Below are 18,515 nucleotides of genomic sequence, written 5' to 3'. Positions count from 1 at the left end.
CTGCCTCAAATTTACAAACTTATTAGCAACTGTTACATTTAGACACTTATACCTCTTTTCCATTAACAAATGACTGGTACTTGTGCCAGAGCTTGTACTGCTTCCCAGGAACTTGCGAACCCTTTAAGAACGAACCCACATTTTCATTGGTTTGAGAGCCAAACCAATACATATCTGGATGTGGGCCTTTGCTCATACTGAAACAGAAGTCGAATCCTTTTTAAGCCTTTTCAGTTTGTTCATAATTTGCTCTGATATTCTGCTGAATCTGGCTTTAAGCATCTTCTCCTACTTCTATGTACACTTTGGCTTTCCTTTGAGAGCTTTCCAGTATGCCTTGGATTTCTTGTGAAGAGCAAATCTCAAGTAATGCATTGGTTTCTTCTGCAGACCACTAATGATCCATTTCACTGCCGCTCTTACCCTTTTTATGTTCATCATTATCCTGTTTTTCTGGAAAATGGTGGCGTCAACAACTTTACATGGTTACACTGCCATTAGCATCATGGGTTCCTTGGTTCCAGACCAGCAAGACTTTGGGGCTGAAATGGCACCAATTTTGCTGTCTGAGAAACAGTGTGTTCACACTAGAAAAACGCATCACAGTTCAAGATCCAGGCACGAGCACCAGCAGAGGAAAAAGAGTCATCAGTCTGTTATATTTAGCTCTGTTATGCTATGGTGTAATTTGTAAAGTTGCACTCCTACCTCTTTCAGCTGAATTGATCATAAACAGCAGGTGGTACAGAAAAAGTTTGTTTTCATTTATAGCTGAGATGTGTAGGTTGCTTGTTAAAAAAACCTGAATCTAGCTGAAATATATTTAAATGTATTCAGCAAAAACAAAAATGTGTTGTGCCCTACTCAACCCTAGTTTTAAAAAATCTAAACTTTTGTTTATCATGCTAAATACCATCAGCAGGAAAAAAGTTGCCTGCTCTGACAGCAGTAAGCGTAAGCCTGTTTCACACAGACTGCCTCTATGCGACAGCAAAGTGGCAGCATGACTGCTACAGCTTGCACATGGCCATTCACACATAGCCTGCAGCGTTTTTCCACAGATGTTTTTTCCAAATGGATAAATATTCTATTCAGTAACTTTGCTTAATAAAAGATCCTTCATAAAAGAGACATATTTACACCCACCTTTCAGGATTATTGATTGGGCAATCATATCAAGCTTTTAGACCTACCAGAAAGTGTGTATATATCCAAAAAAAAAACGATAACAGCCACAAATCATAGAATTCACACTGTAATCTTTTCATTCATATTCTGATGAATTTTTGCTGTTTTTTAAAGGTTATTTTACAGCATAAGAGTTGGTCTAGTGGTTATGGCTCAGTGTCTATTTCTAGATGCAGCACCACTTCAGTGGGAGAATTGGGGTGAAAAGGGTTTTGAAGTTTCCAGTATCCTGACAAAGTTTAATGAAGAATCAATAAAATAGGGAAAAGTCCCCTCAACATACACCGATGAGGAAAACTACTATGAACACCTGCCTAATATGCTGTTGGTCCCCAACAAAAGGAGCACCTGGTCAAATGACATGTTCTGCTGATTTTCCAAGTGAAAATAAGTGAACTCATCCTCCTCAGAGATCAAACTTCTGCACAATTACTGTGCATTAAAAATCTTCATTAAAAAAATATTGGGAGAAAAAAGCAATAAAAATGTGGGTTGTATAAAATGTATTGCACATCTTTTTGTTCAGATTTTATTTTTTCCCATGTTAAACTCATTAAATAAAAAGAAATTGTGCACTAAAATTTAAATTGTATGCAGAATCTGTGAAAATTATATTTATATATACTATTTATCTGTTTAAGTGTTCAAAAAAACACATAATAAAATAAGTACAATTAATATTCACACATTAAGTGATTTTAGGTATGTCAATGTGTTTGCTTAAGCCTTTCCAAACCCCTCCTCATGGCAGCCCAGCATTAACAGTATTTATCATCCAATGTCTGGTTTGGCGAGTCAGAGCTTCATAAATGGTTTGAATACGTACATCCTTACACACACACACACAAACACACACACGTTTATATCTATATGTCTCTGTGTGAGTGTGTGTGGAATGGTGGAATAACTGTTGGAAGAGGCTTTAATGGAGCTGCACAGTGCGTCTGCGGTGGCACCAAAATTAATCATGCAGTAGATCACAATCACTGGACAGATGCCACAAAAGTTCAGAATGGCTTTGTTCAGAAATGACAGAGCATTGCTGTGGGGGTGATCAAAAGGGCAGCTAAAGCTGGAGAAGAGCTGTCCTTATCTCAGGCTAAGTGTCAGTCCTAATTTGACTGAGTCGGACACGTTGAGCCCTATCTTTGTCGTGGGGGGCCTGGAGGGTATGCAGACGACCTCAGTTGACTCAGATCACCCAGTATATGATGTAGTTGCTGTTAAACAGGATCATTGGAGTTAATGTTCATGTCAATTCTGATCGTAACTTTTAGTTGACACTGTCTTTTTGTCTACTAAAGGCAGCAGCCTTTCACTGTTTTGTAAAGACTTACTCATATATATGTTGATTTCTCTATATAAGGATATGGCAAGATGATTACCACCTGTGTATTTATCTTTGGTTTTCCATGCAGCAGAAAGAAATCTGTCACTGGATTGATTTCATTTTGTGGCAAGCAGAAAAGTCAATATGCTACAGTAGGAGGTAGATGCTGGCGAAGGGCCAGCATTGTAATGAATACTGTTTTTAAGCGAGATTAGCACAGGAGCGCCGATTCTATGGCTGAGCAAGAGACTTGAGGAGTTTGAGAAGGCGTACAAAACATACAAAACAGTACCAGTCAAAAGTTGATCATTTTAAAGACAATCTGATGTAAAGCAGTGCCCAGGCCCTGTACCACCTTGGACAATTTAGCTCCAACACACCTGAGTGTAATGTTCATGACTTCCTGAAGGCTTTGACTGTATGAAGTGTGTTATATTAGGGTTGGAACTGAGCTCTTTGGGCCCCATAATCTAGACCTTAAACTCAACATGAATTGGAAATCATAGCACATTTTCTTCCATACCATTACATATTTAATCAATACAACACGAGAGGAAGTGTGTTATCATGAATGCCAGCAACCAAATCACAGTTGTGATGTTATTCATGAGAACACACTCTGTATTGCTTATCTACAACAGTTCTGCCCAAAAAAGAAAAAATATGATCAAAAAAGTGCTAAACATTTTATCAGATGTATTTTTAAAATGGTAAATCCTTCTGCTTTTTTGGGCATGGCCTTTTGCGATACAGACAGAGGCATAAAATTGTGGCAATATCAGGTTCAGCTCAGCTTTTACAATATTTACCACATTAACCTGAAGAGCATTTTATAATAGCGTTTTTCAGCCCATCTTGTTTTGCAGAATTTGTTTTCTGTTCATTTCTGTCTAAGTCCAGGTTGTTCAAGGGTCACAGTTCAGAAACGAAAAGCTTCTTTTATGTCCAAAAAAGGGAAACAACAGGTTTTTAATTTGTGGTAGGCTCACCTCTCCTTCAGGATTTGACCAAATGGCCCACCCCTCAAATATTGTCTTATAGAGTTATTATTTATTGTGTCCATTTTCTATTTACTGTATGTGCTAAAGTGCAAACTTAAAAATGGTCATCAGTAGCATAAAGCACACTGTTACTACCAAGCTAAACAAAACAGCATGGAGCAGCACAACATGCTGGTCAGCAGGACTGGAAGGTATTATGCTGCTTTTTTGCACCGTTGTAAAGGTTGTTAAATTACTGCACAGTGCACTGCACTTGCTCATCCTTCACTGAGACAACTGAGTATGCAGATTACTATAATTACAGGACTCTAACAGGATTGTAATGAATTGTGTGCTGATTACTGTACTTAACTTCAGATATAATGTGTATTTTTATCTTATGTATTTTATTATTCTTACTATCTACAAACCCAATTCCAATGAAGTTGGGACGTTGTGTAAGACATAAATAAAAACAGAATACGATGATTTGCAAATCCTTTTCAACCTATATTCAATAGAATACACTACAAAGACGAGATATTTAACGTCGAAACGGATAAACTTTATTGTTTTTTGCAAATATTCACTCATTTTGAATTTGATGCCTGCAACACGTTCCAAAGAAGTTGGGACAGGGGCAACAAAAGACTGGGAAAGTTGAGGAATGTTCAAAAAACACCTGTTTGGAACATTTCACAGGTGAACATGTTAATTAGAAATTAGGTTAATTAGGTGAGTTTCATAATTGGGTATAAAGGGAGCATCCCTGAAAGGCTCAGTTGTTCACAAGCAAGAATGAACAACTGCGTGAGCAAATAGTCCAACAGTTTAAGAACAACGTTTCTCAACGTGCAATTGCAAGGAATTTAGGGATTTCATCATCTATAGTCCATAATATCATCAAAAGATTCAGAGAATCTGGAGAAATCTCTGCAAGTAAGCAGCAAGGCAGAAAACCAACATTGAATGCCCGTGACCTTCAATCCCTCAGGCTGCACTGCATTAAAAACCGACATCATTCTGTAACGGATATTCCCACATGGGCTCAGGAACACTTCAGAAAACCACTGTCAGTGAACACAGTTCGTCGCTCCATCTACAAGTGCAAGTTAAAACCCTGCCATGCAAAGTGAAAGCCATATATCAACAACACCCAGAAATGCTGCTGGCTTCTCTGAGCCCGAGCTCATCTGAGATGGACTGACGCAAAGTGGAAAAGTGTCCTGTGGTCTGACGAGTCCACATTTCAAATTGTTTTTGGAAATCATGGACATCGTGTCCTCCGGGCCAAAGAGGAAAAGGACTGTCCGGATTGTTATCAGTGCAAAGTTCTAAGGCCAGCATGTCTGATGGTGTGGGGGTGTGTCAGTGCCCATGGCATGGGTAACTTGCACATCTGTGAAGGCACCATTAATGCTGAATGGTACATACAGGTTTTGGAGCAACATATGCTGCCATCTAAGCAACGTCTTTTTCAGGGACGTCCTGCTTATTTCAGCAAGACAATGCCAAGCCACATTCTGCACATGTTACAACAGCGTGGCTTCATAGTACAAGAGAGTCCAGACCTGTCTCCCATTGAAAATGTGTGGCGCATTATGAAGCGCAAAATACGACAACGGAGACCCCGGATTGTTGAGCAACTGAAGTTGTACATCAAGCAAGAATGGGAAAGAATTCCACCTACAAAGCTTCAACAATTAGTGTCCTCAGTTCTCAAACGCTTATTAAGTGATGTAACACAGTGGTAAACATACCCCTGTCCCAACTTCTTTGGAACGTGTTGCAGACATCAAATTCAAAATGAGTGAATATTTCCAAAAAACAGTAAAGTTTATTCGTTTGGACATTAAATATCTCGTCTTTGTAGTGTATTCAATTGAATATAGGTTGAAAAGGATTTGCAAATCATTGTTGTCTGTTTTTATTTATGTTTTACACAATGTCCCAAATTCATTGGAATTGGGTTTGTAATTATTTTAATATTATTAGTAGTCATTTTTCACATCTGCTTTGTGTTTATTAATATGTTTTTTGCTATTTATTTAGGCATTATTATTATTGTTATTATAAGATTTCCAACCTTTTATGCTGTGTAAACTGTGATGTGACACTAAATCTAATTTACAAAGCCAATTTATTCAAGACTGTTCATCTGTAATCAACACTCCAATTGCTACAGTGATAAAGTCATGTCTCTCTTCTGGTTGGTTCCTACTGCCCTTAAAACTGCTGCAGTTACTCCTATACTTAAGAAACCTGAATTGGACCCAACTCCTCTTTCTAATTACAGACCCATCTCACACCTTCCATTTTTAGCTAAAGTAATGGAAAGAGTGGTTGCTTCCCAACACCACACATTTCTCAGTGATAATGCCCTCTATGAGCCATTTCATTCTGGTTTTACGTACTCACCACAGCACTGAGACAGCTCTTCTGTGAGTAGTTAATGATCTTCTCCAGTCTGCTGATAGTGGTTCTATCAGTATTCTCCTTCTCCTTGACTTAAGTGCAGCTTTTCAAACTGTTAATCATGATGTTCTCATTTCTCGTCTTTTCTCTATTGGCATCACTGACACAGCCTTACAGTGGTTCAGTTCGTATCTTAGAGACAGACAGCAGTTTATCACACTAGGTACACAGAAGTCCTCCTCCTCTCCTGTCAGATGAGGTTCCCGCAGGGCTCAGTTCTTGGACCCCTACTTTTCTTAATCTACATTTCACCCTTTGGCCAGATCATTCATAGCCATGGCCTTAACTTTCATTGTTATGCTGAGGATATTCAGTTATATCTCAGTACACACACCCTCAGATTCCACTCCCAGTACACTAACTGATTGTATTCCTGATTTAAAGCTCTGGATGCACAATAACTTTCTCATGCATCTCACACTGATAAAACTGAACTCTTACTTGTTGGCCTTAAACCTTTACTATCAAAATCATCCAACTTGTCAGTAAGTATTGATGGCCTGCTCATTAAGCCTGCACCTGTTAGAAATCTTGGTGTTTTACTCGACCCATCACTTAATTTTGATCTTCATTTCAAGTTCCTCACTAAGACTGCATTCTTTCATTTACATAACATAACGTAACAACGTTTGTTTTTGTTTTTTTGTTTTTTTGCCCATGCTATGTGAAGCAACCTTGGGTTTGTGAAAGGCGCAATATAAATCTAACATTATTATTTTTTTTTTTTTTTATTATTATTATCATTATTATAGATGCACAGTGTTTCCTCATTAAACTGCTTGAAAGAATGGGAAAGATGGGGCTATTTTGAAGAACATTTAAATGGTTTTGATCCATAAAGCACCATCTGCGAGTATTCTTCATTTACTCATTTTAAGACATACTGTTCAGTATGTTAATTATTTGGTAATGACCTCTAGGTAAGTTATGTAGTTGAGAGTGAGCAAATATAGCCTCAAAAAAAGATCCCACTAAAACAAAGCATTCCATGTGGATACTGTTGTATCCTGCTAAACACTGTTAGAGGTCCACAGCCCGATGAGTCCAAAAAAAGTTTTCATATACAACATCAGGCCTGCGTTGGGCTGGTTTTCAAATTAGTGATTTTTTATGCACACTCTGAAAACTGTTTTGGCGGTTCAACTTAAAATGTTGTTAGTTTGAGGAGTGGGTGAATGTGAACATGAATGAAACCATGGATGATTAGAACAACAAGATTCAGGGCTGGTTAAAAAATATTCAGGCTATAAAGGACTAGGCCTTTCCTGAATATTCCTTTTTATACTTTTTATACATTGTTGGAAGTGGATTTTACCACAAATGTGTATACAGCATTTTGGTATGAAACTCTTCATATAAGAGTCACCTAGTCTAGTTAAGGAGTTCTATAAGTAGCATAAGGGGAAACAATCAGCATTCATCTTTAAACAATCAAACAAAGCATCCAAGGTGGCTCCAAAACTGCCAAAATGTTTAAAGCTGGCTATTCTGAAGATTTTAAATATACAGTACTGTGCTAAATTCGCATTTACTTATTTCCGGTCAAAACAGCCATTAAGTACAAGTTATTTGCTTTTCACCTTCAGCAAAATTCAGCTTCTGAATTCACCTTCACCTTCAGCTTCTTTGTTTTCGAGGGGCTTAGTGACAGCTATGCATTCTTTCAACCTCAAAGAGTTGAGTTGTCTTTTCACATTGGAAGGATGGACAGTAACACCTGTGGACTGAGTGGAGCCTGACTTTCTCAAAGATGAAACCTTTAAATACCATATATACGATGGTCACAATTTTGGTGTCTACCAGGTCTTGCAGGGGTTGCTGGGAGCCTCATTTTCTCCAAATCTGTTAATCATCTTTTGAACTCCAGTCCTGGAAGATATTTTTTCACTAAAAAAAAAAGAATAACCTAAATAACGGCAGCTTTGACTGGAAAATGAATGAATAAAGGGGGGGTACTGGCTTTTGCACAAACCAGTACATCTCTCAAATATTGGGACTCTTTTCAAAATCACTTCCTTGAAAATATCTGCCATTGTAAATAGATTCCATTTTGGCACTGTTAGAGCTCAGGATTATGCTGCCAGTGCAACATGAAAAACAGTAATACTGCATACCAGCAGAATAAAATGGTTTCCTTTGTTGGAAAAAATGTTAGGGTTTAATTACAAAAAGGGAATGTATCAAATGCTGTTTAATGCAAAAAAAAAGAAAACAAACAAACTAATCTCAAAGTGCATTTACCGCAAGCGAAAGGACTGGATTTCAAATCATTTAAATATACAGAAAATATAGAGTAAAAATAGACTACAGTCTGAGCCCAGCCCTCATCATTATTTCTAACTTTCTTTGACTGACATTATGAAATGTGCAAAGTTAATGCAACATCATGATTTCAACTTTATATCAATTTTATGTTTTTCTCTCATTTTCCTTTGATCTTACAAGTGGATTATCTTCTATCTAATCTCCTCAGAAATATCTCCTGAAAAATGTATGCCTTGTACTTAATGGGTGTTTTGACTGGAAATTAACAGCTGTCACTGACTTTCACACAGGAAAGGAGTTCTGATTTGATGTGATCACTGCATAAAGTGGACCTTTATAAATAGTACAGCAACATGCATGTCATAGAGCAAAGCGCTGTTAGAATTCTAACCTCTTTTCTTTCTCTTACCCAGTGAGATCTTTTCTCCAGAATCAGCAGGCAGCAGGAAGATAAGCAGGGTCATAGAGGAGAGGAGCACACAGGGAATGAGGAGGTTCAGGGCGTAGTAAAGCGTTCGTCTGCGGATGGTCACCACAAACGTCACGTCTGGGTACGGCTCTTTACAGCAGTCGTAGAAAATCTCATTCCTTGAACCAGGCACACCTGAAGATAAGGAGCAGAAATGCTGCTGAAACATCAACTTGACCTGATTTGACCCAGTTTAAAATGCATCACAGCTGATTAAATGTACCTGTATCTTTAAGCCCAATATGTAATCTTTACACTTCCCAAGTGAAACGACATTGTTAGTGAAAATGAACTGCACATAAATCTACTGGTGCCTTTAACCATTAGTATCATAACAAATGGAGTCAGTTCCTTCATTTAGTTCTTTTATAACACATGTCTGCATGGAACAGAATTCTCTACTGTCAAACAGGCTGATAGCTGATTTCTTGGCTGATTTTCATTAGGCTTTTTTAATTACCCAAAGCTCACACAGTGTGTGCTAAATGAAATATGAAAGCATTTTCCAATGCTGTCTGTTCGCCAAGGCTGCGATATCAAAGAAACTGCTCTTTAATAGGCCAGACTGGCGTTTGTAGATTCTCATGGTACATGTCCACTTGCAATCGCCACGTCCTATTCATTTCAGTGGAGAGGTCTACTGGATCTACATGATGCATGGCTGTAGAAGAATGCAGCAAAATCTGTCTTGAAAATTTCAACGTTATCCATCCTCTGCATTGTATTTAGCCAATTGGGTAAGTGTAGACTGGTCTTCATCAGGAATGGCAAAAATAAAACTTCCTCCAAAAATAAAGAGGGGCCTTCTTCTTCTTTCCATGACGGTTCAACATCATGAAAGACATGGATTTATAAATACCTGCTGACAGTGAAAATCTGAGGGAAAGACATTCAATTGGAGGTAATTGACATTGTTTACAAAGCAGGAAGGTAAATTAGAATCATACAGGCCAATAAGGCAGAGGCATAGCCAGAACTTTTAAAATGTAGTGGCCAGGAAAGACCCAGAAATCTTAGTGGGGTGGCACAAGCCTAAAAAAAGTGTTTTTTAATGTACATAAGTACATCTGTCCACCATCTCCACATGAATAAAATATTATATCAGTACAGCTACTGCCAAAAGGAACTGAAAGACAAAACTGCGTTGATGTGATATATTTTAGTCATTCATGGGGAAATGATGTATTTAAATCAAGTAAAATAAATGCATCACTTTAACATTTCATACAGATACAGGCATAGACATTATTCTTTTTGGCTGACCTTGCTACTAATGATTAGGAAGCCAGCCAGACAGCACTGTGTAAGGAAACATGCACTGTATTGTATTCAACTGTGAACATAAATTAGCAGAATAAGTTATTAAAATAACTAACTTTTGATAGTTTTTGCATCTTACCATCAAACAGCCTACTTCATAACGTAGCTCACAGAGCAGGACTGCTGAACCCACTGCACATTACCTCACCTGTTTGCTGGCTAAATTAGCAAGAAGATATGTTAATTATTGCAGCATCATCATGTGACTCTTAGAACTCATTGGTAACTTTGCTAGTTTGCAGCATAATGTGATGTTTTATAAATGATGGCTGCCTGTCTCACTTTATTCACCACATGCTTCATTCCAGGGTGGCACTGGCCACCTCTGGCCACCCCTTAGCTATGCCTCTGTGCTTGCTAATGTAGCTAGCTTTCTAGCAGCTCATGTGGATGTCTGATGAATTCTAAAAAATTCTAAAAGCATATAAGGCAAATTTTTTTCTTCTCATTGTAAACTTCTGCATAACATTAAAACAACTAAGAAACAGCAAATAGCATATCAGACTGCTGTTCCAGATATGTTCTGTACAGTTCCTTCATTTCAGTAGCAGAAACCATTTAGAAATGCCCACCAGTGTCAAACAGAAGGATGCAAGTCCAAGCGTAATAGAAGCATTCAAATACAGCACAAGTGTCTCCTATTAAATGTAAAAATTGTGCACCAATAGAGGCAAAGCGTAAAATTTGGCATACACTGTGTGATTTTAGAAATCGTGTCCTTTGGTGAGAACACTGCACAATTGAATAGCCCAGCATGTACAGCCATACTCATATGCAAATGTATAAACTTTTAAATGTAAATGTTTCTTGATTTTCTAAGAGAAAATCTGTGATAAAGTAAATGTGTAAATGTAAAGTAAATATCTGTGATTTGGTCAAACTGTTCAAAACTGACATACTATGGCATGGGTGCTCACACTGCTCATCAACACAACCCTTGCAGGCAGCTCTGTCTATAGACAATTTCAATTTCAGGCTGTTTTATTTATTCTACAGCAGTTTTGCCAACTTAAAGTGGCCACTAAACTTGCTTTGCTAACTTTTGCCGCACTCTGCATTGAAACGAAAACAGTGAAACAGCTGTATTAACTTTTATACCTTGCAATTCCTTTTGTCACAAAGAGCTAAGTTGGCAAATATGGACTTTTTTTGCCTCAGTTTCTTTAGCCTTCATGTTCACTTGCGTAGGAGCAGTGGTTTGGACGTCTGGGAAGCATTTCTTAAAATGAAGGATAAACAAGTCACATTCAAACTGAACTCCTGTCTGAGGATGCACAATTTGCACTGTAAGCCATTTATGAGAATGAGCTAAAGTTACTCTCACAAAGATCATTAAAGCACATCACCATACATTACCAACGTCTGATACTGGAATATTATGAGCCATATCACTTTCTATTAATTCGAAGTATTTAGCAGCTACATCAAAAAGTACTGAACTTTTGGCAGCCTGTCCTGTCACAGTGTTACACAGAGCGTGGGTCACAACATGTGTTGTGTAGATCAGACTGTGATAGATCCCTGTTCTTTAAATAAAACAGGATGGTCTCTCACACCTGATTGTCATCCCACTGATTGAAAACACTGTAATTTCACCTTGAAATGATCTGCTAATACTAACTCTTGCTTGCGACTCACTGATATGTAATACTGGATCATCTTCCTCAATAAGTAAATGACCTCGTTTAATACTTTTGTCTCATTTTTTAAATTTGGTTCTCTTTATTACATATCGGTCTACATCCCGACCCTCACCTATGGTCATGAGCTGTGGGTAATGACCGAGAGAATGAGATTGTGAATACAAGCGGCAGAAATGAGCCTCTTCGCAGGGTGGTGGGCTACACTCTATTTGATAGGGTGAGGAGCTCAGTCATCCGTGAGGAGCTTGGAGGAGAGCCTCTAAACCTCCGCATTGAGAATAGCCAGTTGAGGTGGTTCAGGCATCTGATCCGGATGCCCCCTGGACGCCTCCCAGTGGGGGTGTACCAGACACGGCCTACTGGGACAAGACCCAGGGGTCAACCTAGGACCCGCAGGAGAGATTATATTTCCAAGTTGGCCTGGGAGCAGCTTTGAGTCCCCGGGAATGAGCTGGAGAAAGTCGCAGGGGACAGAGTCTTCTGGGATTCTCTGCTTGCCCAACTGCTACCGCAACCAATCTGGGCTAAAAGGTTAATGATGATGATGGTTCTCTTTATCTTCTAATAGGACTTGTGTGAAAATTGTTTTCAGTGAAAGTTTTAGGTCCAATTTATGCAAAATTATAGAAAATTCTAAAGCAGGGGCATGTAAATCAAATTTAAAAAGGTCCAGTTAAATTAAATTTCCTCAAGCAAAGGCCCAGAACATGATAATTATGACTCGGTGGCATAAAACATATACTGAAGTAGCCTAGTGATTATATCAGGAGCAAGTCAGTAGTTAGCATCTGAATATTAAATCAAATAAAGTGCAATAATATTTCAACAATATTTGTCACTTTTCACACTGAACTGGAACAATAACAAATATTCCAAATAAATATTCTTTTCTCATTTCAAGTAAAAACAAGAGCTGCATTTAAAAAAATAAAACACAAAGCTTTTGAAACTCAGTTTCACATCTTAACATTATGAACCAATTTATAATTAAAAAAAAAAAATCCTAACAGCTGAACAGCTTCAACACCACCTTTTCTCTTTCTTTGACTCGTGTATTCCGGACCACGGTCCGCCTATTAGTGACCTCTGTTCTAAAGAGTTCATGTTCTAAAGGGTTCTAAAGTTAGCATGCTAACTATGTTTTGTAATGAAAAAAATCCACCAGCTCAGCCTGGAAACCTGTTCACACACAGCTTATATAGTAAACTAGCATGTTAAAATGATAAACTGATGCAGCTGCTTAACATTTATCCACTATTTATTATTATATCACATATTTTGGCGATTGCTTATTGCTTACAGTAACCTAAAATTACAGTACCTTGCCAAACATCTAGTATTATGACTTTTCACATTTACAGGCCACATTTAAGATGATCTATTATTAGTCAATTATCAACCATCAAAATAATCCTTTTTAACAAGTAACCAATTGTTGTATGTCAGAAATCTGCCTGGTCATCCGACTGCTCAACTGGAGCTTGTTTTGGCGGTCAATCGTGCATTGCAACCCCCCTCACTCTGCATGGCAAATGACGGCCAATAAAGCTGTTATTCGGCCAGAACCTGGAATTTCTTGTCAATGACCAAATCAGGCTTAAACAAGGACTAACATGTTAAAGTATATTCCCGATGTAAATGTCATGTGGAAAAATATTATCAGGACATTATCCAGACATAACATGAATAAAATTATAAGCATAAATAGGCTTATAGAGCCTTTGAAATTGTGAAACCGTGATTTTACAATTATGAGACTGTACTGGAAATTTGACAGGTTTGCCTCACTGTGAAAGCCCAGATTGCGTCCTGTGTAGTCGTCTGTACACCCACAGAGTTCTGCCTTAGTGTCTCTCCATGGATGGTCTTAAATTGTTTCACGTACCCTCAGACCTCTCATCTTAACAGGCGCTCCATTGATCTGACTCCTTTCTATAGCCAGTAGAACTACACCCTGAGGTATTTTCCATGGCCCTGTGAGCCGAATCTTCAACAACTGCTAATTTCTCAAGCGTATCATGGTAGAAGGAGGCTAAAAGGTGGGGGTGGACCTAAAGGGAAAATAGGATTTTTAACATTTAGCTAAGAAGTGAGGGCAGGAAAACAGGTCAAAGCAGCAAAAGAACTGAAGGCTCAGCAAGGGATGACAATAACAGAAGGCTTGTGACATGAAAGCAATAAAAAGAACTGAAGTATAATACAACAAAAGGATTAGCACAGTGTTTCCCAACATATGTCCCTGAGACCCACCTGCGCCACAAAGTTTCATGTTTAGATAATTTGATAACAAGCAAATGATGCGCCTCAAGTGCAGGTGCGCCTCCAGGATCGGCTTTTGGAAACACTGGATTATCAGATGAGAAGAGAGACAGAAATGTGCAGTATTGGAGCTTTTTCCTCATCGACTTCCACTTAGCCTCTTAATTCAATTGAACATAATCAAATTGGCCCCTGGCAGATCAGATACAGCAGGAATGATTGTGGGCTTAAATGTAATGGGGGTGGATCAGATGGTTTTATTTGCTGTATGGAAGAAGCCTTCGCTTTGCAGGAGCATCCTCTGTTCTCAGCAGAGCTTCAGTCAGGTGTCATACTCGATGCGTTTGTGCTTACTCCAGTGGAAACGGCTCATGACATTTGTGCTTACTCCAGGGGGAACGGCTTATGGCGCGTTCATTCTTTTGATCAGGTCCCACTAAACCTGCTTAAATACATTATTAATAAAATAACAATGAGCTGAGTCAAACAACATAAGTGCTGGGGACTGTAAAAGTCTCTAACACCCACATTCACATATCTGGGTCAATGAATGTCTCAGGTTATCATGAACCATAAGCACACACCTCAGGCAAAACTGAGCTGAGAATATTTCAGACAAATTGCAAACACAAAAAAATATTTTACATATCTTGCGTGCAGTTTAGTCTCGATTGCCACTTTCATTGGTTCTGCACTGAATCAGTACAGCGTTATAGTAAAACTGTGTGAAGCAAGACTGATTGGCTGAGCAGACTCTGCACTGGGAAAGCAAGACGTGACTCACAGTAATAAAACCAATGCGCTGTATTTTTGCAACATGTCTAGTTGACAGCGTTGCCTGAAAATTAAAGTTTGATGGATGTATTGGGTGTAAAATGTTATAGGTAGATGTTTGCAATGGTTTAATTTTTTATTGGCAAATATATTACATATAATTACAGCTAATTAATTGCCATTGTGGCATTCCTGCAACATCCCAGGATAGCTAATAATATTAGTAATAATAACAGTTGGGTTACTTCGAAGCCCCGAGCAAAGACTACCTGAATAAAGGGCCAATAACCTACATTTTTCTTGTATGTTATTTTCTTTTTCTGTGGGTTTATATAGCAAGGTCAGTAGTTATTAATTTTACATGACCATTTTCCAAACTTTCTTTATCCCTTAGAATTAATCTGCCAGTGTTTGTTACTCTACTTTTAAGACTGAGACATGTAAATGACCACAGTTCTGATTGGATGTCCTGTATTCTGCCTAATTCAAAAATCAGTCTGTACTGAAACACTCAGAGTGAATGGGCGGAGCTAAAGTGCTGTAGGCTGAATAAGTGGATGCACATAAATGTATTGGTTTTTTGTGACATCACAAAAACAACCAAAACAGACTATCTTTGCAGGTTAGTTACCTTATGTAGACTGTATGGACTGAAGAGTAATGTTATGTTTCGAAACTTTAACAAGATTTATATACTACATCAAACTCTTATTTAAAGAAAGTGAGGGAGTACTTTTCATGATATGGGCTGTTGAAAATTTTCAAAATGTGTGCATAATTAAATCATTAAGATGTAAACAACGTCATTCACAGCGGCTTGGTCTGAGATACTCAGTACTAGAGAAACTTACAGAGTCAGAACCAGACGACTGAAGTATTTAATGCCTTACTGAGAGCTATTACTTGAAAATGCTGCCTGATACCTTAGACATTGTTTTTCAATAGGTTTGAGAAGGGTTTGGCCTAAAACATGTATTTATTTAACTCAGTCATGGCAGAGGGATACATATATATGTTTAGGTGAGGCCCAATTGTGTCCAAACATTCTTTTCAGATTTCTACTGTTTTACAATCATCAACAATCCATAAACAAACTCACAGACTGTAGATTCACTAGTCATTTTGGATAGTGAATAAAATGACTATATATGTGTTGTAGAAATCGCCACCCAGGGTTTGTATCACCAGCACTGTAAACACATCTGAGCCACCAAGTTTCTCTACAATGAAGCATTTCAGATCAAACCACTCCGAATGGCCTTTTTACATCAAAGTCAAGTGACGATCATGTTTACATGTTTTACATAAATTATAGAGAGTTTGTCTTTAATGATATCACTGTAATACAGGCTGAACAAGTGACTAAAACACCATCATGGTCAGAATAACAAAAAGTGTAAAATGACTACAAGGAATTCTGTGTTTGTTTGATTTTAAGAAGTGTGATCACTGGGAACTGACAAGCATATCTGTCAGTAAAGTACTGTTTCACTAAAAATGTTGTAGTATAAAATTTAAATATTTTATCAGAATATATCAGGGCCAAGACTTGAGAGTCCAAAATAGGATGTAAATAAATGTAAAGTTACTGACATTATAGGTTGTTTAAATTTTTAACTTTAAAAGAAAAAATCTGAATCAGCCACAAAGATTTCATATTGGCTTGGCCCTGTCCTGCAAATCAAAAGTCTTTAAACTGTCAGAACTAAAATCTCAAATGAGCTGAGATAATAACTTTCCAATCACATAAACAGCTCAACAACTGAGTAAACATGGATTTTATGTTGAGACATTGTTCAATGAGTTGTTTCATTGTTGTGGTTTATTGATCTCCAATTTCCACCAGTGAGTGCGACCATATTGTGTCAGTGAGCCTGCCTCTAGATGGAACATTTTGTATACCGTGAAAAAAAGCATTCTCCATCTCCACTCACCCACGAGGTCCCACTCTCCATTGGGCATATAGCCGGAGATATCGGCTTCGCTCATCTGGAGGTCCAGCAGCCAACCGTCAAACGTCCACGAGCCAAATTTCAGCTCACACTTCTGAATGTCAAAGGGAAACCAGCGGACGTCCACATTACAGGTGCTCATGAAGATACCTAAAAATAATTATAAAATAGGTGAGATATGGACTAATATTTAACCCTTTGAATCCTGTTTTTCATTTAGTTATTCAATTTAAGACTTATAATTCAGTAACCACCATGAATTTGGTCAATACTAGTATGTATGTTATGTAATTGAGAGAGAGGAACTACGGTTGATGAGCTCTTTATCTGAATAAGATGTGTCATATATACTATACTAAAATATACTATTGTAGCAATGCAGACACACGATTAACCATCATCAAAATCTGAAACTAGGCCACGTATGACCATATACAGTGGTACAATATACAACCAATCACGTATGCACTCCAATATGCAGGACCAATTTTTTTCTAGGCCTTCTGGAGGTCCCAGACATATCAATGACAGTGAATATGAGCTGCAGCCTAATGAATGAGTTGTTGAAATGGAAAACAGCAGCAGCATTATTAAACCAGAGCTCACTAATGTGTCTGACACAAGCTTCAAGTAAAATATGGAATGTCTATTAGAAGCTTAAAATCTCTGTGTTTAATCTAGAACGGCTGAAGAAATGTTAAAGTGAATTGCTGTTTGTTTAGCACCAAAAACTACTGAAACCCCACAGGGACACTAGTAGAAATTAAGTAAAGATTTGTTTTTTTCCACATGTATGGCTGAAACCCGAAATGAAACAATATTTCGTGTTTATGTGCACTTTGAGCAAAACTGGCAAGTTGTTTATATTTGTATTGAAAAGAAACAAAATTAGCTATAATAATGTTTGAAATAAAATATGTGATTTATCCTACGAAAAATCTACTATCATGTCTTCATCAGTTTAACGCTGACATTTTTCAAGTCGGACTTCTTTCTGAGCCTGACATTAATATGTGGCCCAAAAACAGACCCCAAGTATTAGCATGTTTTCTTATGAACTGCATCTTTAAGTGCACTATATGGCCAAAAGTATGTGGACATTAATTACTGAGCTCAGGTATTTCAGCCACACTCTTTCAAGCACACGGTCATGCAATCTCCATAAACAGTGGATTGTAACGGAGAGCTCAGTGACTTTAAACATGGCACTGTCATAGGTTGCCACCTTTGCCACAAATCAGTTTGTGAAATTTCTTCTTGCTCGATCTGCCCTCGTGCATGTGCTATTGTATGTGCTGTTATAGTGAAATTAAAGTGTCTAGGAGCAACATCAGCTCAGCCACAAAGTGACAGACCATGCCAGCCATGCAGAGAATGCCCTTTCCTGTTCCATCATTACGGTGACCCTTTGCACAAAGTGAGGTCCATAAAGACATGGTTTGATGAGTTTGGTGGGGAGGAAGTCCAGTGGCCTGCACAGAGTCCTGACCTCAACAACAGTAACACATTTGGGATGAATTGGAATGCTGATTGCAAACCAGGCCTTCTACATCAGTACCTCACAAATGCTCTTTGAATAAATGGACAAAATATCCATAAACAGTCCAAAATCTTGTGGAAAGCCTTCTCACAAGAATCAAGGCTGTTATAGCCACAACTTTGGGGAGGGGGCAACTCCTATTAACGCCCATGGTTTTGGAATGGGATGTCCAATGAGCTCATACCTGGTTTGATAATCAAGTGTCCACATTTTTTGCCATATTGTGTGTCTCTCTAAAGGTTTTATTGACAAATGCTTTCAAGAAGCTGACTCAGTGTTTGCATGTGAGCAATTCATTACAATGTGAAGTGAATCCAACC

The 18,515-nt window shown here is 38.1% G+C and overlaps 1 protein-coding gene across 1 annotated transcript in view; it reads right to left on the bottom strand.

Annotated features, from left to right (window-relative positions):
• Positions 1-18,515, bottom strand: part of chrna11 (cholinergic receptor, nicotinic, alpha 11) — a 79,332-nt gene that overhangs the window by 18,369 nt on the left and 42,448 nt on the right. The window contains exons 6-7 of the mRNA XM_017715344.2: positions 16,638-16,805; positions 8,648-8,842 (exon numbers count right to left, since the gene is read on the bottom strand). Of these exons, the coding sequence (XP_017570833.1) occupies positions 8,648-8,842; positions 16,638-16,805 (363 nt within the window). The remainder of the gene's footprint in view (positions 1-8,647; positions 8,843-16,637; positions 16,806-18,515) is intronic.

Source organism: Pygocentrus nattereri, chromosome 1, assembly GCF_015220715.1.
Source record: "Pygocentrus nattereri isolate fPygNat1 chromosome 1, fPygNat1.pri, whole genome shotgun sequence".
In the NCBI taxonomy this organism is placed as follows: domain Eukaryota; kingdom Metazoa; phylum Chordata; class Actinopteri; order Characiformes; family Serrasalmidae; genus Pygocentrus; species Pygocentrus nattereri.
This window is presented reverse-complemented; position numbering and strand designations above follow the sequence as displayed.